The sequence below is a fragment of the Lissotriton helveticus genome, chromosome 3_1 (genome assembly GCF_964261635.1).
Source record: "Lissotriton helveticus chromosome 3_1, aLisHel1.1, whole genome shotgun sequence".
NCBI classification, from domain to species: Eukaryota; Metazoa; Chordata; class Amphibia; order Caudata; family Salamandridae; genus Lissotriton; species Lissotriton helveticus.
The window spans coordinates 2,099,307,029-2,099,333,429 of NC_136061.1; the positions used below are offsets into that span (position 1 = coordinate 2,099,307,029).

Consider the following 26,401-nt stretch of genomic DNA (forward strand, 5'->3'; position numbering starts at 1 on the left):
AGATGCAGGACAGGGATGTAGAAATATGCATCCTGAAAATCCAACATCACCATTCAGTCACCTGGATCCAGGGCAGACAGAACATGGGCCGGAGTGAGCATCTTGAACTTGCCCTTTTTGAGAAGAAGTTCAGAAGGCGATGGCCTAAAATAAGACAAGTCTCTCGGCCTTCTTGTGTAGCATTCAGTCCCTATTTCCGGTGCCACAAATCTTTTGATGGATCCTTGGCCCTAAATAGCCCGAACTTTCATTTTTAGGATAGACAAGTGCTCCTCTAGAAGTCGCTGAGGTGTAGGTGGCAAATGAGGAGTGCTGGAAAGGAAAGGTAGGATGAATCCATCCCGAACATTTTGAAGTACCCATCTGGCTGATTTAATGATATGCCACCCGTAGAGGTAATAACTTATTCAGCCTCCAACAGGATGACAATGTGCCACCAAGAACAAACAAAAGGGGTTTGAGAGGGTCTGCAGGGAGAATGGGAAGACAAAGTAATGCATGGCCAAGAGGGCCTGGATGCTGTCGGCCAGATCCCCAACCTCTACCTCCAAAGGATTAGGAGGTCTGTTGTTGTGCGAGGCATGTCTTGGGTTTGCCTCTGCTGGATGGCCCTTTTAGAAGCCTGTATAAGGATGGTACTGTTGGAGAAACTGGTGCACATACACTGAAAGGCCAAGGGGGCCCACTGTGGCTCTACTTTCAATGAAGTGCTTTAGGGCTGAACTAGATTTCCCCCCAATAGAGATGGATGCCATCAAATGGTAAATCCAATAGTGATACCAGGACATCAGAGGAAAAAGACTGTAGATCTCATCCAGGTGTGGTGACACATCACCACGCTGGTAACAACTGCTCTACACAAAACAATAATTGGTGTCCAGCTCCGATTTGATGACACTTTGCAGCATGTTGCCTGTGCCCCGTTGTTTGTGGGGCACAACCTCCATCACACGTTTCTGTAGGAAGATGCGGACTTCTTTTTGAAGTGTATGGATGGTTATGGCGGGATGGTCGGAGGAGGTCTGGTGAATGAGAGCATAACCTGTTCCAGAGTTAGGCTCATGTATCAAGACTAATTACAAAAAGGGGGTGGTGATGGACAGAGTATCTGAGTTAATCAGAACACTCCTACCCAGTCAACAGATCAGGGCTTGATCCATCACCGTTTTTTAGCTCACTGCACCATCCCAGTTCAGAACCTGGCTATATGCAAATTAGTCTGTCCCTGGCCCAGTGCATCATGGGAACAGGGCAGACCAAACTACCAAGCCAATTCTTCACTGGAAAGGAAACAAGCTTCCGGGGACCGGTTTCTGGCATTACAGCCGTCTTCGGCCCGGCTTGCTTGAATCCTGATGGTGCAATGAGCAAGGGACTCATGTCTGAGCATACCCTTCCACACTCATGGTGGCAAAAATAATTACAAAAAGGGGGTGGTGATGGACAGAGTATCTGAGTTAATCAGAACACTCCTACCCAGTCAACAGATCAGGGCTTGATCCATCACCGTTTTTTAGCTCACTGCACCATCCCAGTTCAGAACCTGGCTATATGCAAATTAGTCTGTCCCTGGCCCAGTGCATCATGGGAACAGGGCAGACCAAACTACCAAGCCAATTCTTCACTGGAAAGGAAACAAGCTTCCGGGGACCGGTTTCTGGCATTACAGCCGTCTTCGGCCCGGCTTGCTTGAATCCTGATGGTGCAATGAGCAAGGGACTCATGTCTGAGCATACCCTTCCACACTCATGGTGGCAAAAATAATTACAAAAAGGGGGTGGTGATGGACAGAGTATCTGAGTTAATCAGAACACTCCTACCCAGTCAACAGATCAGGGCTTGATCCATCACCGTTTTTTAGCTCACTGCACCATCCCAGTTCAGAACCTGGCTATATGCAAATTAGTCTGTCCCTGGCCCAGTGCATCATGGGAACAGGGCAGACCAAACTACCAAGCCAATTCTTCACTGGAAAGGAAACAAGCTTCCGGGGACCGGTTTCTGGCATTACAGCCGTCTTCGGCCCGGCTTGCTTGAATCCTGATGGTGCAATGAGCAAGGGACTCATGTCTGAGCATACCCTTCCACACTCATGGTGGCAAAAATAATTACAAAAAGGGGGTGGTGATGGACAGAGTATCTGAGTTAATCAGAACACTCCTACCCAGTCAACAGATCAGGGCTTGATCCATCACCGTTTTTTAGCTCACTGCACCATCCCAGTTCAGAACCTGGCTATATGCAAATTAGTCTGTCCCTGGCCCAGTGCATCATGGGAACAGGGCAGACCAAACTACCAAGCCAATTCTTCACTGGAAAGGAAACAAGCTTCCGGGGACCGGTTTCTGGCATTACAACCGTCTTCGGCCCGGCTTGCTTGAATCCTGATGGTGCAATGAGCAAGGGACTCATGTCTGAGCATACCCTTCCACACTCATGGTGGCAAAAATAATTACAAAAAGGGGGTGGTGATGGACAGAGTATCTAAGTTAATCAGAACACTCCTACCCAGTCAACAGATCAGGGCTTGATCCATCACCGTTTTTTAGCTCACTGCACCATCCCAGTTCAGAACCTGGCTATATGCAAATTAGTCTGTCCCTGGCCCAGTGCATCATGGGAACAGGGCAGACCAAACTACCAAGCCAATTCTTCACTGGAAAGGAAACAAGCTTCCGGGGACCGGTTTCTGGCATTACAGCCGTCTTCGGCCCGGCTTGCTTGAATCCTGATGGTGCAATGAGCAAGGGACTCATGTCTGAGCATACCCTTCCACACTCATGGTGGCAAAATAATTACAAAAAGGGGGTGGTGATGGACAGAGTATCTGAGTTAATCAGAACACTCCTACCCAGTCAACAGATCAGGGCTTGATCCATCACCGTTTTTTAGCTCACTGCACCATCCCAGTTCAGAACCTGGCTATATGCAAATTAGTCTGTCCCTGGCCCAGTGCATCATGGGAACAGGGCAGACCAAACTACCAAGCCAATTCTTCACTGGAAAGGAAACAAGCTTCCGGGGACCGGTTTCTGGCATTACAGCCGTCTTCGGCCCGGCTTGCTTGAATCCTGATGGTGCAATGAGCAAGGGACTCATGTCTGAGCATACCCTTCCACACTCATGGTGGCAAAAATAATTACAAAAAGGGGGTGGTGATGGACAGAGTATCTGAGTTAATCAGAACACTCCTACCCAGTCAACAGATCAGGGCTTGATCCATCACCGTTTTTTAGCTCACTGCACCATCCCAGTTCAGAACCTGGCTATATGCAAGTTAGTCTGTCCCTGGCCCAGTGCATCATAGGAACAGGGCAGACCAAACTACCAAGCCAATTCTTCACTGGAAAGGAAACAAGCTTCCGGGGACCGGTTTCTGGCATTACAGCCGTCTTCGGCCCGGCTTGCTTGAATCCTGATGGTGCAATGAGCAAGGGACTCATGTCTGAGCATACCCTTCCACACTCATGGTGGCAAAAATAATTACAAAAAGGGGGTGGTGATGGACAGAGTATCTGAGTTAATCAGAACACTCCTACCCAGTCAACAGATCAGGGCTTGATCCATCACCGTTTTTTAGCTCACTGCACCATCCCAGTTCAGAACCTGGCTATATGCAAATTAGTCTGTCCCTGGCCCAGTGCATCATGGGAACAGGGCAGACCAAACTACCAAGCCAATTCTTCACTGGAAAGGAAACAAGCTTCCGGGGACCGGTTTCTGGCATTACAGCCGTCTTCGGCCCGGCTTGCTTGAATCCTGATGGTGCAATGAGCAAGGGACTCATGTCTGAGCATACCCTTCCACACTCATGGTGGCAAAAATAATTACAAAAAGGGGGTGGTGATGGACAGAGTATCTGAGTTAATCAGAACACTCCTACCCAGTCAACAGATCAGGGCTTGATCCATCACCGTTTTTTAGCTCACTGCACCATCCCAGTTCAGAACCTGGCTATATGCAAATTAGTCTGTCCCTGGCCCAGTGCATCATGGGAACAGGGCAGACCAAACTACCAAGCCAATTCTTCACTGGAAAGGAAACAAGCTTCCGGGGACCGGTTTCTGGCATTACAGCCGTCTTCGGCCCGGCTTGCTTGAATCCTGATGGTGCAATGAGCAAGGGACTCATGTCTGAGCATACCCTTCCACACTCATGGTGGCAAAAATAATTACAAAAAGGGGGTGGTGATGGACAGAGTATCTAAGTTAATCAGAACACTCCTACCCAGTCAACAGATCAGGGCTTGATCCATCACCGTTTTTTAGCTCACTGCACCATCCCAGTTCAGAACCTGGCTATATGCAAATTAGTCTGTCCCTGGCCCAGTGCATCATGGGAACAGGGCAGACCAAACTACCAAGCCAATTCTTCACTGGAAAGGAAACAAGCTTCCGGGGACCGGTTTCTGGCATTACAGCCGTCTTCGGCCCGGCTTGCTTGAATCCTGATGGTGCAATGAGCAAGGGACTCATGTCTGAGCATACCCTTCCACACTCATGGTGGCAAAAATAATTACAAAAAGGGGGTGGTGATGGACAGAGTATCTGAGTTAATCAGAACACTCCTACCCAGTCAACAGATCAGGGCTTGATCCATCACCGTTTTTTAGCTCACTGCACCATCCCAGTTCAGAACCTGGCTATATGCAAATTAGTCTGTCCCTGGCCCAGTGCATCATGGGAACAGGGCAGACCAAACTACCAAGCCAATTCTTCACTGGAAAGGAAACAAGCTTCCGGGGACCGGTTTCTGGCATTACAGCCGTCTTCGGCCCAGCTTGCTTGAATCCTGATGGTGCAATGAGCAAGGGACTCATGTCTGAGCATACCCTTCCACACTCATGGTGGCAAAAATAATTACAAAAAGGGGGTGGTGATGGACAGAGTATCTGAGTTAATCAGAACACTCCTACCCAGTCAACAGATCAGGGCTTGATCCATCACCGTTTTTTAGCTCACTGCACCATCCCAGTTCAGAACCTGGCTATATGCAAATTAGTCTGTCCCTGGCCCAGTGCATCATGGGAACAGGGCAGACCAAACTACCAAGCCAATTCTTCACTGGAAAGGAATCAAGCTTCCGGGGACCGGTTTCTGGCATTACAGCCGTCTTCGGCCCGGCTTGCTTGAATCCTGATGGTGCAATGAGCAAGGGACTCATGTCTGAGCATACCCTTCCACACTGGAAGGGTATACTCAGATGTGAGTCCCTTGCTCATTGCACCATCAGGATTCAAGCAAGCCGGGCCGAAGACGCCTGAAATGGCAGAAACCGGTCCCCGGAAGCTTGTTTCCTTCCCAGTGTAAGAATTGGCTTTTGTAGTCTGGTCTGCCCTGTTCCCATGATGCACTGGGCCAGGGACAGACTAATTTGCATACAGCCAGGTTCTGAAACTGGGATGGTGCAATGAACTAAAAAACGGTGTTGGATCTAGCCCTGATCTCTTGACTGGGTGAGAGTACTCTGCTTAATTCAGAGACTCTGTCCATCACCACCCCTTGTTGTAAATAATTTTGTCCACCCTAAGCGTGGAAGGGTATACTCAGATGTGAGTCCCTTGCTCATTGCACCATCAGGATTCAAGCAAGCCGGGCCGAAGACGCCTGAAATGGCAGAAACCGGTCCCCGGAAGCTTGTTTCCTTCCCAGTGTAAGAATTGGCTTTTGTAGTCTGGTCTGCCCTGTTCCCATGATGCACTGGGCCAGGGACAGACTAATTTGCATACAGCCAGGTTCTGAAACTGGGATGGTGCAATGAGCTAAAAAACGGTGTTGGATCTAGCCCTGATCTCTTGACTGGGTGAGAGTACTCTGCTTAATTCAGAGACTCTGTCCATCACCACCCCTTGTTGTAAATAATTTTGTCCACCCTAAGCGTGGAAGGGTATACTCAGATGTGAGTCCCTTGCTCATTGCACCATCAGGATTCAAGCAAGCCGGGCCGAAGACGCCTGAAATGGCAGAAACCGGTCCCCGGAAGCTTGTTTCCTTCCCAGTGTAAGAATTGGCTTTTGTAGTCTGGTCTGCCCTGTTCCCATGATGCACTGGGCCAGGGACAGACTAATTTGCATACAGCCAGGTTCTGAAACTGGGATGGTGCAATGAGCTAAAAAACGGTGTTGGATCTAGCCCTGATCTCTTGACTGGGTGAGAGTACTCTGCTTAATTCAGAGACTCTGTCCATCACCACCCCTTCATGTAGCAAGACAGCTTATTCCTTACATTGTCCTAGACAAAAAAGTTTTCAGCTATGACCTTTTGCACACATGTTCATGCACGACAATTATGGATTCGTTTCTCTGAAACTACTTTGTTTATAAATCCACCTTCGCACAACATTGTTACAATGCCCTGAACAGCATGTACTAGGCCTCTCTACGCACTAGGGACAAAAGACGTCCTATCTTCATCCACGGGGCAACAGCACTATCCACTTAACCATAACATCACTAATCTAACTCGTACATTGCGAAGGCTGCTTATGTTATCATAAATAATAATAGGTATCCCAATAGATTGGTAGAGATGGCACTTCTGCTGACACTGTAGGTACCTGCCTTCTGAGAATTCACCACGCACCAGTCTGACACTCCATGAGGTGTGTCCAACTCAGGACCAATACGGGGTCCTTTACTCTCTCCCATTAGGTAATGGGGTTGGATCGTCCCTATGGGGATTCTTGGCTCCACACCTACACACTCCCTAGACACACTCAGAGTAGGGTTTGCATCATATGAGTACAGTAGAGTACCATATTGCAAATATACCTGCATATATTCATTGCTTCTGCACCATGGTAGACATGTATCTACTGGTTACTCTTGGTGCTTGTAATCTCCTTTACTGGCTTCTGTCTCCTAATCATTGCAGCACACATTTTTTGCAAGAATAACGTTGCTTCAATAAATATTATTGAAAACACCCCATTGTATATTCTCTGTATATTTCTCTGAAAACAAGTGAGCACGAGTGACTAAGTGAAAATGTTCTGTACCGTTTCCACGATTCCTGAGAAATCAGGGTTGTCATGTTCAGTGGTTGCCAGAAACTGTTCACTCCTTTGTAAATTAGGGGAGTGTGCAGTGGCACTGTGAGCTAGCTGGTGTACAGGCCAACATATCCGGCGGAGGTGTCCGGAATCAGTCTTGACACCAAGACCTTAGTTTATGTTGTCCAAACAATACGCAGATCCTACAGATTAGTAAGAACTACACAACATGGTGCCCAACGTTGGTTAGGCACCTATTTAATGGTCAAATTGGAGTAGTTCAGTCATGCTTTCTCAGAGACCCCTACTCACATTTTCACCAGTGACGTCCGTGGTGGGAAGGGAAACATATCAGACTCAACTGAGTAGGTACATCCTATGTATTGGCTGTAGGTTTATCAAGCTTGAAGGATTAAAAAATATTCCCAGATTGTACAAACCAAATACCGATAAATTCATTTTCTTGAACAAAACGTTCATTTTCCAACAATGACCAAACAAGCCGACGGCAGTAGAGTACAAGAAGATGCTCTAAATATTTCCGAAAATTGCAGACAGGCAGTTACTGTGAAACTAGTACAACATGGCCTCCCAGCAACGGGTGGAGACGTTACCATCTTGGTTGAGGCACATGCAGCATTCAGTACAGAGGTATTCTACTCTTGGATCACATTACAAGCTGCAGACGCACGCACCCAATTGTTTCATTCTTACATTGAAGATGTTATACCAGAAGAATACTTTCCATACGTGGACATAGAAGTCCTGTTAACTTACCAAGAGCACATAAATTGGTTTAAAGGCGCCCTCCCCCACACGATAGAAAACATGAGACTCGGTCCGCTCAGTACATAAGGAGCGACCTGGCCAGTCTTAGCTCTGTATACACCACATCCCGAAATCCACAGGTTAGGAGCAGCAGCAATGCGGCTCTATGTGAAGATCTAGGGCCCGATGTAGGTAAATCTTTTTTACCACTTCTTAAATACCGATTCATACCGAATCGGTATTTAAGAAGTGGTAAAAAAGAGGAGGGGAGATGTAGGTATTTCAGATTCGGTAAATACCGAATCGTTAAGATTCGGTATTTACCGATTCTGTAAATACCGAATCGGTAATGACCATTGATTCCTATGGGCACTGAAGCCCATAGGAATCAATGACGATACAGAAAAGGGGGTGGTGATGAACAGAGTGTCTGAATTAAGCAGACCACTCTCACCCAGTCCAAAGATCAGGGCTTGATCCATCACCGTTATTTAGCTCACTGCCCCATCCCAGCTCAGAACCTGGCTATATGCAAATTAGTCTGTCCCTGGCCCAGTGCATCATGGGAACAGGGCAGACCAAACTACCAAGCCAATTCTTCACCAGAAAGGATACAAGCTACCGGGGACCGGTTTCTGGCATTTCAGCCTCGTCGGCCCGGCTTGCTTGAATCCTGATGGAGCAGTGAGCAAGGGACTCATGTCTGAGTATTCCCTGCCACACCTATAGTGGCCAAAAACGATACAGAAAAGGGGGTGGTGATGAACAGAGTGTCTGAATTAAGCAGACCACTCTTACCCAGTCCAAAGATCAGGGCTTGATCCATCACCGTTATTTAGCTCACTGCCCCATCCCAGCTCAGAACCTGGCTATATGCAAATTAGTCTGTCCCTGGCCCAGTGCATCATGGGAACAGGGCAGACCAAACTACCAAGCCAATTCTTCACCAGAAAGGATACAAGCTACCGGGGACCGGTGTCTGGCATTTCAGCCTCGTCGGCCCGGCTTGCTTGAATCCTGATGGAGCAGTGAGCAAGTGACTTATGTCTGAGTATACCCTGCCACACCTATAGTGGCCAAAAACGATACAGAAAAGGGGGTGGTGATGAACAGAGTGTCTGAATTAAGCAGACCACTCTTACCCAGTCCAAAGATCAGGGCTTGATCCATCACCGTTATTTAGCTCACTGCCCCATCCCATCTCAGAACCTGGCTATATGCAAATTAGTCTGTCCCTGGCCCAGTGCATCATGGGAACAGGGCAGACCAAACTACCAAGCCAATTCTTCACCAGAAAGGATACAAGCTACCGGGGACCGGTTTCTGGCATTTCAGCCTCGTCGGCCCGGCTTGCTTGAATCCTGATGGAGCAGTGAGCAAGGGACTCATGTCTGAGTATACCCTGCCACACCTATAGTGGCCAAAAACGATACAGAAAAGGGGGTGGTGATGAACAGAGTGTCTGAATTAGGCAGACCACTCTTACCCAGTCCAAAGATCAGGGCTTGATCCATCACCGTTATTTAGCTCACTGCCCCATCCCAGCTTAGAACCTGGCTATATGCAAATTAGTCTGTCCCTGGCCCAGTGCATCATGGGAACAGGGCAGACCAAACTACCAAGCCAATTCTTCACCAGAAAGGATACAAGCTACCGGGGACCGGTTTCTGGCATTTCAGCCTCGTCGGCCCGGCTTGCTTGAATCCTGATGGAGCAGTGAGCAAGGGACTCATGTCTGAGTATACCCTGCCACACCTCTAGTGGCCAAAAACGATACAGAAAAGGGGGTGGTGATGAACAGAGTGTCTGAATTAAGCAGACCACTCTTACCCAGTCCAAAGATCAGGGCTTGATCCATCACCGTTATTTAGCTTACTGCCCCATCCCAGCTCAGGACACCGTTATTTAGCTTACTGCCCCATCCCAGCTCAGAACCTGGCTATATGCAAATTAGTCTGTCCCTGGCCCAGTGCATCATGGGAACAGGGCAGACCAAACTACCAAGCCAATTCTTCACCAGAAAGGATACAAGCTACCGGGGACCGGTATAAGAATTGGCTTGGTAGTTTGGTTTGCCCTGTTCCCATCATGCACTGGGACAGGAACAGACTAATTTGCATATAGCCAAGTTCTGAGCTGGGATGGTGCAGTGAGCTAAAAAACGGTGATGGATCAAGCCCTGATCTTTGGACTGGGTAAGAGTGGTCTGCTTAATTCAGGCACTCTGTTCATCACCACCCCCTTTTCTGAATCATAGGAATCAATGGGCAATACCGATTCTGTAATTACAGAATCGGTAAATACCGAATTTTGCAAGGGTGCAGGGGGTGTCTATTTGACACCCTCTGGCACCCCAAAAATAGGCATGTGTGCCATGTGGCACACAGACATGCCCTAAGGGCATGTCTGTCTGTCACATGGCTAGGTGTGCATGCACACATGTGCATGCACACCTGAATTCGGTATTTTAACACCCAATTGGATTGGGTGTTAAAATACCGAATCTGAAAGGCCTGCGGCACTCAAAGATGTGCTACCTACATGTGCTTTTACAGACTCAGTATTTTTACCGAGTCTGTATTTACCGATTCGGTAATTTTACCGAATCTGTAAATACAGATTCGGTAAAATACCGATTCTGTAAAGCATGCTCCTACATTAGAAAACCCTAATACCGGTCGGAAACGGCCGAAATCGGCCGTTTCCGACCGGTATTAGGGCTCCTACATCGGGCCCTCAGTAAACATTTACAGAAATCTTACACAATAAATTATGCAAACACAGTTCAATTTGTGAGGGCTGCTCATGCTGCACAACATCAATTGGCTACCACAGGTATCAGTCCTCAAATGCTAAATGCCGTATTGGGAAGAATTCCCACCAATCAGGAACAAGTACGATAGCACGAAAAATAGCACAGCTTGAAGCATTTTTTTCCCATACGGGCCCACAGGAAAAACATAGAAACTTATTTAACTAGTTGCTTGCCGATGGGAATGGCTCCCCTGATAGAAGATTGTGCCACTTGGGGAACAGTATTTGCTGCCGTTTACACCAGTACTCAAGTTACCCCTTCAGTAGAAGGTAATACCAGATGTTGAGAGACAAATACAGAATGAATATGGGGCAGAACCTGCCCTGGACGAAGGGATGAAACTAATAGGCAATTCTGCCCAGGTTTCTGTTAAGCAACATAAAAGGGGAGGCAGCCGCGATGGCTATACGCCAACGCCTAAGAGAACTCTCTCCTATACAACAGGAGAGAGAGTTACCTAAGATTATTGCAGAACGCACGCTTCCTTGGGAAGGGAAAATCTAGAACAAGTGGTTAAGGGTAATTCTGAAAAGGATGACTAAGCAAGCACCCGATTCTTCTAAAAAGAAATGGGAGAATAAACAGAAAAATAATAAGCAAAATAAACATTCAAGGAGTGGGTATCCTCAACAGGAGCACACTAAAAAGAAATATAATCTCCGAAAACGTTATAACATTAGAAAGCCTGACAGATATCAGGATAATAATACAAGTTCCTGTCTTTCCTTTCAGGATAAATCTGAGAAACGCTCAGAGAGAGGAGGACAGTCGGAGCAAAGATCAGAAAGTATGCCGAAAAGGGATACACTTCACACTTTGGACTACATCATCAAAGAAGAAGATAAAAAGAAACCAACGAAACCTCAATTTAAGAATAAAAAAGTAGCAGGGATTAGGATCAGAGATGCCCGGGTTACTGAGGACACTGCTTCTGAACGGGTAATGGGCAGTGATGATGCTGGACAGCCCAGCAGAGGTCACAATAGCTCGCCAGAACATGATGGATTTTCTGGAAGTAAAAGCGCTGAGTGAGTATATCATGGTGGAAACACCTGAAAGAACAGTGAGTGTTTCACATTGTTTATACACATTAACTCTTCAGCTAGAAGGGGACATACAATGGGAAGTGAAGGGTCTCTTTTGGGTGGGCCCGACACAAGTTTATAAAAATATTTTGGCTGAAAAAGATTGGCCACCTGAGATTGTAATAGACTGCCCAATGGGGGAGGAAGTAATTTTACCTGGTTTCTCCGACTGCGTAGCATAATCAGTTAAAAATGTATACGCACACTAGTAGGCGTCTGCTCTAGAGCCTGCTCTATACCACAATCATATTGGATGAGATGAGGAGTCCCCTCATCACGAGATCCCATTAAAAACTATCCCTCTACTGCAGACACAATACCCAATTAAATATGAAGCAAAGAAACAAGACAGAGAGCTCTTAGATTAACTTGAGTACCAGGATGTTATAGAGACTTACAACTTGTCTATGAATAATCCTTTGTTCTCCATAATAAAAATTACAATTCATATTGTTTAATTTTGATTACAGACATTTGAATGCATTTACACGCAAATTTGCAGTACAGAATGCACACAGTGCTGCACTGATGAATAATATCGTACGGAAGAAATACAAAACAAGACTAGACATCTCAAATGTTTTTTCTGTCAGAACATAACTCCTGGAAGCAGCTATTTGACCGCATTTGTAGCACTAAGGTCTCAGGGTCAATTTTGTCATTTACCTCAAGGGTATAAGAATAGCCTGGGCTGTATTCAGCCAGAGTAACAGAGTTACTTCAAAGTATTGATGAGGAGGCAGTGTCCTATGAAGATGATATTTATCTGTCGGACAATGAATTAATGGAACACCTGGCAAGAGTAAACAACATAATAGTGGGGTTTGCTTACCTGGGCTACAAATTCAATAATGTTTCTGGGATATGAGTTATCAAATGAAGGCAAAAGCCTGGCGACACATTTTTTAGAAAAATGTGCATTGCTCCAACCTCCAACAACTCTGAAGGGACTACAATCCATTTTGGGATTTTTACATTTTGGCAGAACTTACATTCTGAATTACGCAGAAAGGGTAAAAACATTCTACGACTTAATTAGACCAGACTTTCAGTGCAACACTGAGCATATGAAAATACTGATATTTTACTGTATGTACAAGCTGACGTGGTAGCTTCCAGACATGTATACACACGTGTCAATACAACTAACCCGGTGATCCGAAAAGTCACTGAACCAATGACCAATGAACCAATGAAAGCGATACCTATAGCATACAAATCACATCTGTACACGAACAATGACATGCCCAGTCTTCACTATTGGGGCCAAAATGGGTTCGAGATTCAAAGTGTTGTACATTCAAGTACAAGATGCCTTGGGAACAAGTGGCAAAGCCGAAAGAAGGCCTGCCAAGGGATCATGTAATTTATAAACGGATTCATCAATGCGCATTGCTGCCATTGCTGCAATCACTGGTTCTAGCATGAAAATAGACGGAACAACTATGATAGCGGTCAATGCCACGCGCAACAGTTGTGCACCACCAAAAGGATTTCCACTCAAGTACTCCTATAAATTAGATGCACAAAATATTCAGTATGCTCAAATTCCAGGTGTTGGGGATAGAGTAAAATCAAACATTGATTGCAGATTGGGATTAATAGTAGCCACACATGAGGGTCTGGGTACAGAATATACAGGGATTACTGCTAGAGTTTCATTACTCAAGCAGCATTAGTGGTGGCCAGGTCTCACTAAACAGACCAAGGACTATGTTCTTAAATGCAACATCTGCTAGCAGATGAAAGGCTCCAAGTGGCACGTCCACCGCAAACACCATTATTGATCTCAGACAAACCTCTTGCTTGTGTCTATTTGGATCACTGTAGCCCCTTACATTCTGATGGGGCTTACATCACATCTTGGTGGCAGTAGATTCATGCAGTAGTTTCCCATGGGTTTGGCCCCAGCAGCACTCGGCTAAATCCCGAAATGATACAAAGCATTTGGGAATCTTTATTGGGACATTCGCAACTGGCACATTACATTCTGACCAAGGCCCGGAGTTTAGGTCTCTGGCTTACAAATAAGATATTGGAAGTTTGGGTGTATCCTTTAAGTACTCCTCCCCCCTACCATCCCGAGGGATATTTGGTCTTTGAGAGGATGCACCTGGACTTAAAGGAATCCTTAACAGCTAGAGTATTAGGCTCGGGTAGCAGTTGGGTCAATCACCTATACGGGGTCCAGAGGGCACTTAAAAACATGCCAAGAAAATCCCTGAGGGACCGTATACCCGATGAGCTCCTGTTTGGGGTGAAAATGTGGGTCCCAGCCCTTGATGTTGTCAGCGCAGTGGTGGCTGAAACTCCATTTGATATCAATGATCATTTTGATGTTTTACAGGACTTAAAAGAATACAGAGCTTTACAAAGCAACATCGAAGTGAAAGACACCACCACTAGAGAAGTGAAATCAGTATTGGCAAGACCTGACTGTCTTTCGAAGATTGGTGGACGTGCCACGGTGGAGCCTTTCATCTGCTGGCAGATGTTGCATTTAAGAACATAGTCCTTGGTCTGGTTAATGAGACCTGGCCACCACTAGTGCTGCTTGGAGTAATGAAACTATACTAGTAATCCCTGTATTTTCTGTACCCAGACCCTCACGCGCGGCTACTATTAATCCCAATCTGCAATCAATGTTTGATTTTACTCTATCCCCCACACCTGGAATTTGAGCATACTGAATATTTTGTGCATCTAATTTGTAGGAGTACTTGAGTGGAAAGCCTTTTGGTGGTGCAGAGCTGTTGTGTGTGGCATTGACAGCTATCATAGTTGTTCCGTCTATTTTCGTGCTAGAACCAGTGATTGCAGCAATGGCAGCAGTTCGCACTGATGACTCTGTGTATAAATTACATGAGCCCATGGCAGGCCTTCTTTCGGCTTTGCCACTTGTTCCCAAGGCATCTTGTACTTGAATGTACAACACTTCGAATCTCAAAACCCATTTTGGTGTTAAGGACAACAGCAATGTCACTGAACCAATGACCAATGAACCAATGAAAGCGATACCTATAGCATACAAATCACATCTGTACACGAACAATGAAATGCCCAGTCTTCACTATTGGGGCCAAAATGGGTTCGAGATTCAAAGTGTTGTACATTCAAGTACAAGATGCCTTGGGAACAAGTGGCAAAGCCGAAAGAAGGCCTGCCAAGGGATCATGTAATTTATAAACGGAGTCATCAATGCGCATTGCTGCCATTGCTGCAATCACTGGTTCTAGCATGAAAATAGACGGAACAACTATGATAGCGGTCAATGCCACACGCAACAGTTGTGCACCACCAAAAGGATTTCCACTCAAGTACTCCTATAAATTAGATGCACAAAATATTCAGTATGCTCAAATTCCAGGTGTTGGGGATAGAGTAAAATCAAACATTGATTGCAGATTGGGATTAATAGTAGCCACACATGAGGGTCTGGGTACAGAATATACAGGGATTACTGCTAGAGTTTCATTACTCAAGCAGCATTAGTGGTGGCCAGGTCTCACTAAACAGACCAAGGACTATGTTCTTAAATGCAACATCTGCCAGCAGATGAAAGGCTCCACCGTGGCACGTCCACCGCAAACACCATTATTGATCTCAGACAAACCTCTTGCTTGTGTCTATTTGGATCACTGTAGCCCCTTACATTCTGATGGGGCTTACATCACATCTTGGTGGCAGTAGATTCATGCAGTAGTTTCCCATGGGTTTGGCCCCAGCACTCGGCTAAATCCCGAAATGATACAAAGCATTTGGGAATCTTTATTGGGACATACGCAACTGGCACATTACATTCTGACCAAGGCCCGGAGTTTAGGTCTCTGGCTTACAAATAAGATATTGGAAGTTTGGGTGTATCCTTTAAGTACTCCTCCCCCCTACCATCGCGAGGGATATTTGGTCTTTGAGAGGATGAACCTGGACTTAAAGGAATCCTTAACAGCTAGAGTATTAGGCTCGGAACACATGAAATCATTTCTGTGTGGGAACAATTCGGCTTGTTTTAATACACTACATTCGACCAAAACATTTTTGTTTTATTTTTCCTTTCTAGGCACTATGGCTTTCGGATTGCTTATGATTTCAAACAGTATAATGACTTTAAGGTAAGCCAATGACAAATATGGGCGGACAGTGGGTTGGGCTTCAAGTACATACTTTAATACAGCATGGCTTGCAGAGCAGTGCATGCACTGCCCAGGCTCGACCTAAAAAGGAATAGATACCAGCACGCAGGGGTGGTGGCTATATGCAGCTACGGCGTAATTTCCGGGGTGGATGAGTTGTCATGGAGCTGCCAATGCCTCCTACCAGCACACACAGGATTGCAAAGAAAAATCTCCAAATCCAGAACGGTGCCTGGGGGCATTCAAAAGGCGAGCAATCTGCAGTTAAAATTATCCATCAGAAGTTGCAGTTTTTGCCATGTGCTTGGTTTTATGCATGCAATAAATACATTTTGTGTGAGGGTTATCCCTTTAAACCTTCCTGGCCTCACAAAGTGCACATGGCTTGACAAGTGTCTGAGCAGTCCCTGTTGCTGGATATCAGGCAGTAGAAAATATGGCAGTTGGAGCCTCTGAGGAAGGTTTTAAAACTGAGTCACTTCACCTGACTTGCTGGATCATTTAAGGAGGTGGATGGGCTAACCTCTGTCAGGCTGCGTTTATTAAATTGTTTTTCATTTTAATTGCTAAACTGAAATAATGCGATGTTAACACTGACTAACAACGGTTTCCTGCCATATGTAGAGGGAATAATTCAAGCATGGGAATCTATGAAGGATACAATGATGCAAAGTTATGTTTTTGTTTGTTAATTCCACTTTTTAGCTATGCCTAATTAACCCAATACTGAAATATCCATGAACTGTTTACCTATATGTTCATATACAACTTTTAATGCATTACTGAGGTACAACAATTAGACTATTGACTGTGCTACAAAGACATTCACAGATTCTTCAGATACAGTCAGTTTTCTGTGAAAATAGATGATACTTGTTTGTGTCACACCCAACTTAGACAATAGTTTGCTTTTATCCTCTTATTCCTCAGTGATAAAGTAGAATTTAAAGGCCCTCTGTGTTTCCTAAGCTACTAAAAAGGTAAGATAGCAGTTTTCTGAAGTTTCTAACAGACTCTGGGACTATTAAATCGGGCACAACGGTTGAAGCTCTTTAAAACTATATGGAACATGTTTAAATAATCTAGTGCTTCAGATTCACTTGACCTTAGTCTAATTATATAGAGTGAAATGTTATCCTTCATTCTTTGCGCCTGAGACATGCAAGGCAGACATGTTGTGGTAAGTGCATAACTCCTTTGGAGTATATTGAGGGAATCCTGAATGAGTGGTATTATTGAAGGGTGCACACTCCAGGTAGATGGAGGAGATACAACTAAGGACCCATGCATATAAGATATATTCTACATAAATAGTAGGTATAATAGTCAGGTAAACATTTAAGCTCTGCCGATGGAAGAGTTGTAGTTTCAAATTAGCTCTTTAATGAGTATAGTTTCTGTACATACCTCACCCCGTAATCCACTACTACAGCTTCCTTAGCAGTGCCAGTAATGGCATCATGGTGCTGGAACAGACCAAGGTTGCGACGTGCATCAGTTAACAATGAATAATCAGACAGCGGATATTTGCTTTCCATGCCAGCATGTCGAGCATGATTAATAGCCAAGCTGTACAGGATCTCTGCTCCCCTATGACAAACACAAAAAAATACAATAAATCTTCATGTTACATTGCACTGTCCAATCCACTGAGAGTGATCACATACTAGAGCAAGTTCGCCTGTGCTATGCATTGATGAATATTTACAATGAGTACCCTATATTTTACTGCCACTACTGTAGTGTTGAAGTAAGGGAAGGCAGCATGTGGGAAACAGATGCTTATAAAATTACAATTTTTAGTAGCTGAATGCGCTATGCAGGCTCACTCAGAGTATGAAATATTTGGGGCACTCATGCAAGATTAGATTTACAATTCCTCATTCTAAATGTCTTGGATTTGTTAAGCCAACCGCCACTCTACCAGAAACAAGTTTATCACTGTTTAGCCACAATACTTCATCTCAATGTATTTAATGTTTCCATTGCACGAAATACAGTATGTTATAAAAGCAGGTGTTTGGCATTTCTAGTGATTGCACGACGAGCGTTTGGTCATCATATTTCTTAAAGGTTTTTGTTCATTTGAAGCTTCCTCTTGCCTATTTTCAAATAGAAATGGAATGTGTTCTATCATTGTGCAAGTCTTTGCTCATAGATGGCATGCTGGTGGAAGCTACACATTCTGATTACCAATAGCTTTTTTTGCGGGTGATCATTAGCTGCAAATGGTGCGTACAGCATTCAGTATGGCTTTTGTTAAGAGGGGAGTGTTCTTTGATCATTTACATACTCTAAACAGTCTCCAGGCTTATCGGAAAATTATTAAATTTGTAATGGATTAAAATAAATGTGATTTAACTAGACAACTGCACATTCTGCGAATTAAATATAAATTCAGCGGATTAAAATAGGCCAAATTACATCCTCCTACCTGAGGTGCGATTCCAGCACTCTGTCCAGACTCTTGTAGAAAGGTCTGGAAGTGAAGTAGCCAGTCCAGTAGTGATCCTCACGGTCAGCATAGGAGAAGAAATCTCCACTAACTACAGGGAAGTCAGGTGGTCTTGAGCCTGGTGTGATCCCCATCTTCTTGTAGATTGTATCAAAGTAATCAGAAAGTGTACCAAATTGGGCCTTTGTGAAATACATGAAATGTTAGCTTTTGAACCAAAGGGGATGGTAGAGCAATGTTAAACACATACTACAAACACATTTGCCATTACAAAAACATGCTTCCAGTTGTTGCCCCCGCTTATACTAGTAATATTTATTTTCAATTACTTGTACTATAATGATTATATAACAAAAAGGCCAGCACCTTCTCAATCTGACCACCATTGCATTGTTTACCACAAATAGGTTAGGTAGATTACATTGTCCTTTTGAAACATTCGAAAATATTACAAAGGGCATTTTTTTGTTTTAACAACGGATTTGATTCAATTTACCACTGTAATCCCTACTTTAAAATCATTACAATTAGTCAATGACTTATGTTAAAAGCAAATGCAAGTGAAGCTGTAACAATATCCATGTACATCTAAAGCACCAGGCAGAAATTTTAAATAGCAAAGGCAATACACATTTCTTCATTAAGAAATAGCACGTTATAGATCCAATGTTTTCTACGTTGGCAAAGATAAGTAAACACAAATGTACAAAAAAACATAGACAGTTTGTGTTTTCAAAAGTCATCCAATCTAAAAGGTTCCTATTTTTTAAGGGTTTTAATGCCTTGCACTGATTCAAAAGATTCCTCAGAAAAAGGTCCAGTAAAAAAGCGTCCATTCCATTTCAACCGTGCTAACCCAAGAAAGGCACATTCGTATTGCATCCATTTTTAAAGCTTGCATTCTAAAATGACTTTTCGCTTTAAGTAAAATACATTCCCCGAGGCCACTCTGACACCTAATCTTGAATAATTCCACGCCAAACACTAGGGCTATAACCCACCCATTCTATGTGTAACTATCTGCCTAGAGCTTGACTGGAAATAGAGGTGAAGGCATGGTAAATTCCTGAAACAGAAGAAATTGAATTTTTTTTAAATCTAAGGGAGAAAGGAGGGAACAATAAGTCTGTTGTAGGGAACAAAATGAATTCCCTTGAAAGTTATCACATTTTTAGTATCCGACAATGCTTCCCAGACATTTTAGAACCACAACTCAATTTTTAGAACAACACAGATTTTAATGAGAGGGGGACTAATACATCCTCAGTAGGCCACCCCCAAAGTCTTCGCACTGCAATACCACTCCCTACCAATACCCCTAAATAAATAAATGTAACTTCTTTATTTATTAAATCCTCTCTTTTTCCAATAGATTACATTCATGTGCAAACCCCTCTCCCCCAGATAAGCAACATGTTTTTGGAGTGTACTATATTTTACGGACATTCTTGAGAATATGGAAGTAGACACATTCATTTGTCTTGGCAGTCATTACTTTGTTTTACGCAATAAGCACAAGTAACATACTGCTGTCTCACTCAGCAGTATAAACAATATTTAGTAACCATTACCTGAACATGCAGCTCCGGGTGAGAGTTCATGTAGTCAAAGAGTCTCTGATAGTTTAAAAACTGGGCATCCCATTCCTGAGCTTTATCGTAACGGAAATCATCACCCAGTGGCACTAGCACAACCTTACTGCGGTACAACTTTGACTTCTTGCGGTACTGATCCAACAAAATGTTTGCCCTATAAAAAATGGAAAATAAATTGTAGAGCAGTCAAAAGACACCGTTTTGTGACACAAAAACAACGTCAGAGGGGCTTGTTAAGAAGCACAACATTTCAATAGATAAACTTTCAAAATTAGACACAGAAGATAAAACAAGTGACAGTGGGCTACCTAATCGGCTTTGAAACATGGGGGTTTGACACAGGTACCATTAAAACAATTTTGGGAATTCAAATTTTAAAGGACCACCACTAGCTCTTTCTGCACCTATATTGATGGGTCGCTTCACGAGCAAGTTAAGTGCTCCAAGGAACAAACTGCTTCAAAGCACATCTATTGGTTTAATGCAATCAAGTTTCCTTTGTTCAACAAATGCCATGGATACTCATCATTAATAGACGCTTCTTTATTTTGGATGAGTTTATTTCGTATAGTATGTTGTTTCAAAACCAAAGGAAGCTCAAAGATACAGTATGCAACGTAAAAGTTAAACTTCCATCTCCAAGAGCTTTTCTGTCAGTTAATGAATCAACCAACTGCTCCAAAGTGACTTTGGCTGGCGGTATTATGCAAAAAAATAAATAAAATGAACCTAGTACTAGCTGGACTCCAACTAACCTATAGACTCAGCTACGTTGATTTGGTTTACCTTCCACTTGTCACAAAAAAAAGTGGTGGGTACGGCTAACAGCCATCAAAAATAAATGTCTACTAGCTTCTTGCCACAATAAAACAGATCAAATAGGTAACTAGTCGGCTCATCTTTTTATTGTTTGTTTAAATCTGTTTTTGTTAATTTTTAAAAAGATTACAGCATCATGAAAGATAACATGTATCACACAAAGTTGACCATACAGTGAACCATCCGTCTACATTAAAGATACATTACAGTTGATTGGCTGCTTATGTCAGATATTCATTTGGTGTTGTGGTAGGCACAGCTACGAGCTGAATCTCGGCAGATTGTGCATGTTCCGCAAGGATAACAGCCATCATACATTCGACGCGGTTCCATTCACGTTTTGTGCAGAGTCTCTGCAGATCATACAGTTCGGGCAAGTGTACAGATGTTATAAGCAGAAGAAAACAACCAACAAAAGTTCAAAACTAGCAACAGCAACATGCATCGATTTTCAGGTGTGTATTTTGCACCCTGCCTCTCACCCCCTTTCTGTCCCCCGCCGATATCTTCCCCTCGGGTCTACCTCCCCATCCACCCCCGTGTCGTAGCGCACCTTTGTTGTTAGATGGTATGCGCACTTCTACTTGTCATTGCGGCTACTTGCTATCAGGTTACTCCACTCCCCCCTATCAGGGCGTCTCCTCCACTTCCCTGTTGTCCCTCTGGGTCGTTCCCCTCGATGTGTATCAGGGCCTGAAGTAGTCCCTCCCATTGCATTGCTATAGGTGTCTTCCGTAGCCCGAACGTTTCCTCCGGCAGGATGGCAATTCCTTCTGCTTTGGCCCATGCTAAAAGTGAGTACCTCCATGCCTGTATGTGTGGTGGGTCTCATGCCTTTCATTTCTTGGTTAGGAGCCGCTTGTCTACCACCAAACCTAGGTCTAGGAAGCGAGAGGAGACGTTTGTGGTCGGAGACCTGCAGAAATGGTGTAATAACTAAACAGGCCATTGAAAAGGTATGTCCAGGCCTGTACAGGTGGGTAGTGCTGCACCTACAGCTTGCCAAGTGCTGCGCCTACAGGTTGCCAATAGGTGTGTAGCTTGTGACAGCCCCATAGTATGTGTACCATTCCAACCCCCACCTCCGTGCAACGAGGGCATAACGCATCTGTGAGGTGAAAGTACCGGTTTATCTTTTCGGGTGTGAGGTATGCTCTGTGGACTATAAATAGCTGTATTTGTCAGAATCTCAAGTTTCTAGAAATTCGCGTTGGAATTTTTGGTATCCTTTCCCATTCCCTGTCCTCTAACGGCCGTTCCAGATCTGCCTTACATTTACGGTGCAGCGGGTCTAGAGTTATCGCTGCGTGTGTACGAAGGGATGTTGCAAACTAGCGGATCAAGTGTCTACTATGTCCCATTACATGGAGGTACTGGATGGTAAGGTGCATGGCTTGGTTCCTCTTGCATTTCTCCCCATCTAGAGGACAATGTCGCGATGAGTGAACAGTGCCTTTAAAATAGTCCCGGCGGCAGCCTCACCTTGTCGACCAGGGACTCATATGGTATGAGCATGCCGTCCCGGTACAGGTCTCCCAATGTCTGTATGTCAGCTTCGTGCCAGTCCGTAAGTTCAAGAGGTGTAAGCACCCCAGGCCCACTGTGCGAGTCCACTAGCGGTATGGCCGGCGCGTAGGGGACTAGTGTTTTGGTGAGATGCAGGCAGCGACGGTAGCACCTATAAGCCACCGCCAGGAGGTGAGGGGTACGCACTGGGGCTTTAGAGGCTGGGTGGAAAAGTTTGGTCATATATTTTAGAGAGAGGGAAGAAGCTGAGGTTGTGGTGTTTTCACGACCTCTGGCAGCTAGCCAGCGGGCTATCCACTGCAGTTGTGTAGCCAAATAGTAGTGCTCGAAACAAGGCACAGTTTGTCCCCCTTGATCGGTGGGCAAGTATAGCTTTGATAGCGCCAACCTGTGACGCGCATTGCCCAGAGGAAGTCCCGGAGCAGCTTAGTGAGTGTGGTAAAGAAGGCCGCTGGGACATAGAGGGGCAGATTAGCAAAGTAGAACAGGAGTCGAGGAAGGATCACCATCTTGGATAGTGCCACCGTGTAAGTGACTTTCTCCAAATGTTCACTTTGATTTGATGGCTGTCACTGCTCGTCCCAGGTTACCGTCAAAGAGGTCTGCTGGTTGACGGTATAGCTGGATGCCGAGACAGCGGAAAGTGTCCGCATTCCACTGCACCCTCGTGCCCTCTAAAATATAGCCCGGATCCTGCGTGTCTCCCCCAAATGGGTAGAGGCAGGACTTGTTTGCATTCACTCGGAGGTCCGAGAGAGCGGCGAAGTCACGCAGCGTGTGCTCTAGCTGGTCCGGTATGTTTCCCACATCTCTCGTAAATACTAGGAGGTCGTCCGCGTATAGCGACACCTGGTGTGTCGCATCTCCTAGAGGTATGCTATCACCTAGCGTCGCACGCATAGCTGCAGCCCGGGGTTCAATTGCTAATGCGAACAGCAGAGGCGGTAGCGGACACCCCTGCCTAGTACCCCTGCGTTTAGGAATGGCGTCGGAGATGTATGGTCCCAATTGCACTCTAACTGTAGGGTTTTTGTATAGTAAGTCGACCATCTGGAGGAAACCCCAACCTAAGTCGTACCGTAGAAGCACTGCTGCGATGTAGCTCCACTCCTAGCAGTCGAAGGCCTTCTCAAGGTCGAGCACCAGGCATCCCACCCTAGACCATTCCTTCACCCCGTCCGCGGCCACTCTAAAGAATCTCCGTAGATTCAACGATGTGCTATGCTTGGGCACAAATCCATTCTGGTCAGTGTGGACCAGCTCGGGGACCACCGGCGCCAACAGCTCCGCTAGCACTTTGGCGAGTATTTTATAATCCACATTTAGGAGTACCAGTGGTCTATATGACCCTAAGCTTTCAGGGTCTCTGTCTGGTTTTAAAAGAGACACCAGGTAGGCCTCTCGCACCGACATGGGTAATGTGTGTTCCTCCAGGGCCGTGGAATGTAGGCCATGCAGATGCCGCGTCAGAGGCTCTCGGTAGGCCTTGTAATATTCAGCCGGTAGGCCATCTGGTCCTGGCGTTTTCCCGGAGGCCATCGACCCTATTGCTTCGTCTATTAACTCTAGAGTGAGGAGACCATTGAATGTCTCTTGATGCGCTCCTGAGGCTGTGGGTAATTGAACAGGTTCTAGGAACCTCTCTAGGTCGGGGCTGGAGCAGCGTACTTTAGATTGGTACAACAGTGAGTAGAGATCAAACATTACTTTATGCATTTCCCTCTGTGTGTACACTAGAGTTCCCTCTGGTGTGCGTATGGCCCCAATTGGAGTATGTCTACCTTCAAGTCAGTAGCCAGGCTAGTAGGCGACCTGCCCTATCCGCTTTGGCAAGGGTGCAGGCTGTGTGAGCAGTGTAGTTGTGGCACATTAGCTTTTCTATGAGTTCTGCATGTTGTGTCCTAAGGCCTTCCAGCTGGCCGCACTGTCCACCCCACCTTCTCCCTCCCGCTCATACTGTAGAAGCTGTGATTCGAGGCGGTTGAGCGACAAAGACAGTTGCTTGCATGTGTTACATGTGGCACCGAGACAGTGGCCCTGACGGCGGTTTTGTGAGCATCCCATTCCACCAATTTGGAGCTTGCCGACTCCTCGTTGAGTTCAAAGTACTCGAGTACCATCATCTCTAGGGATGCACAAAACTCTGGGTCTTCCAGTGCAGTTGGCTGGAGACGACAAGTGGACACATGGGGACGGCCAAGCTCCCAGTTCAATCGAAGTGTCATGGGGTTATGGTCAGAATGTGCCTGCCCCAGGTATTCCGCTTCCTCAACTAGCGGGATCAGCGATTGGGAACCCACCACCCTGTCTAGACGCACATGCAAGTCATGTACTGTCGAGTAATATGAGTAAATACGGTCAGTGGGATGGAGGACTCGCCACAAGTCCAGTAACGCCCATTGCGACAGTCAGCCCGAGAGTGCCCGCGCAATCAATCCAGCTGTCGTCGTCCGGAGGGGTGGGAAGGATCTATCCATGTGTACATTGAGCACCGAGTCGAAATCTCTGCCTAACAGCCAGGGGAGTCCAACGTAGGGGGTCAGTGCAGTGGACAACTGTGTCAGAAACAAGGATTGGTCTGTGTTCGGGGCATATATGGAACCTACTAGTATCTGTTGGTCATTGAGTGTCCCCTTCGCTAAAGTGTATCTGCCTGTGGGATCCGTCACAGTTTCTGTGCAAATGAATGGGGTACCCGCCCTCACCCAGATTAATGTGCCCCACGCATGCACCGAGTATGTGCCGTATACTTGTCCCCTCCAACGCTTGCGCAGCCTGTCCATTTCTGTCTGGGTCATGTGTGTTTCCTGCAGTAGGGCGACTGCAGCCGAGTGTCTCTGAAGGTATGCAAAAATGGAGTAGCGACGCGCAGGTGTGTACATACCACGTATGTTCCATGTGATTATGTCAGTTTGTGTCATTTCTGGTGGAGTTTAGGTGATAGGGAAACCAGGGTCAGGGTGCACCCAAGGGTATGGAAGACAGGGGCATGCATGAGAGTGTCGGTGTGTTGCAATAAAATCAACAACAATAAGTGAGCAAAAACCAACATAACATCTGGGGCAGACATTGCATAACATCTGTCCAAACCTCTTACAACAAATGGGTGGTACAAACTAGGCCAACGTGTTGCCTATTTGGGTGTGTGTACTAGTGGTGTTGTGGTATGGCCACAGCCTTAGTTCCAGTGTGCACGATGCACCATCTATCTAGTCATGAAAGGTATCTCATAGTACCAATAGGGTGCTGGCTCAGTTTTTTGGGTCTAGTGTGAGCTTGCCCTCCAATATTATGTTTGTTGCGGTTAATGGCGGATGTATTGTTACCACATCAATACAGTGTGGAGAGTGTGTTGTATTTAACCCAGTGGACCCAGTTCCTCACATTCCAGCTAGCAACATCAAAGATGTCAACAAACATAGTTCTACTTGCATGAGCTGCTTATGCCATCGCCTACCACGACAGTCACTCTTCATATGATACCATCAGCAGTTTGTGGGGTAATCGTTGGCAAGTTGAACTCTTCGGATATCTTAGTTGAAGGAGACGAGGATCCACTGGCTACCAGCGCTTCCCGCGCGTAGAAGTCCAGTCTTTCTGTGGGTTGAGTAGTTACGAGAGTCATGACCGCTGTCAGCGCGGCTGGTCTTTCCTTCATTTTCTCCGGACTCTGTGCCGCAGCCATCGGTTTTGCGTTCCTTGGGGGTTCTCGCTTTCGACGCCTCCTGGGTTGTCTGCTCGCTGAGTTGTCTCCTCCTGGGGCTGAAGGCCGCACGCCTGTCCACAATCCCGACTCTTCCAGCCAGTCCCACGCGTTTTCCGGGGAGTCAAAGAAGCGAGTCCCTTCTTTCGTGACCACTCTCAATCGGGATAGGAACAACAACAAATATGGTAACTCCAGTGATCTGAGTTGGCGTTTCACCGCCTTATAGTTGCTCCTGCGTCTCTGCACTAAGGCGGTGTAATCTGGGAAGAGCATAATCTGATTGCCGCTCACTTTGAGGCCAGTCATGTTGCGCGTTTCACGAAGTACAGCGTCTCTGTCCCTGTAGTTTAGCAATTTGAAAATGAACAGTCGAGGCCTGGCTCCTGGCTGGGGTCTCTGTGCCGGCATGCGGTGGGCTCTCTCGACTGCGAATTGCATTGACAGTGTTCCTTGGGGTAAGAGATCGCGCAGCCACTTTTCCGTGAATTGTTCCAGCATCTCCCTTCTT

The 26,401-nt window shown here is 45.7% G+C and overlaps 1 protein-coding gene across 2 annotated transcripts in view; it reads right to left on the reverse strand.

Annotated features, from left to right (window-relative positions):
- Window positions 1-26,401, reverse strand: part of MAN2A2 (mannosidase alpha class 2A member 2) — a 709,606-nt gene that overhangs the window by 446,549 nt on the left and 236,656 nt on the right. For both annotated transcript variants that reach the window (XM_078683269.1, XM_078683268.1), the window contains 3 exons: window positions 19,818-19,995; window positions 18,226-18,428; window positions 17,199-17,381 (listed from right to left, as the gene is read on the reverse strand). In XM_078683269.1, coding sequence (XP_078539395.1) covers window positions 17,199-17,381; window positions 18,226-18,428; window positions 19,818-19,995 — 564 coding nt within the window. The remainder of the gene's footprint in view (window positions 1-17,198; window positions 17,382-18,225; window positions 18,429-19,817; window positions 19,996-26,401) is intronic.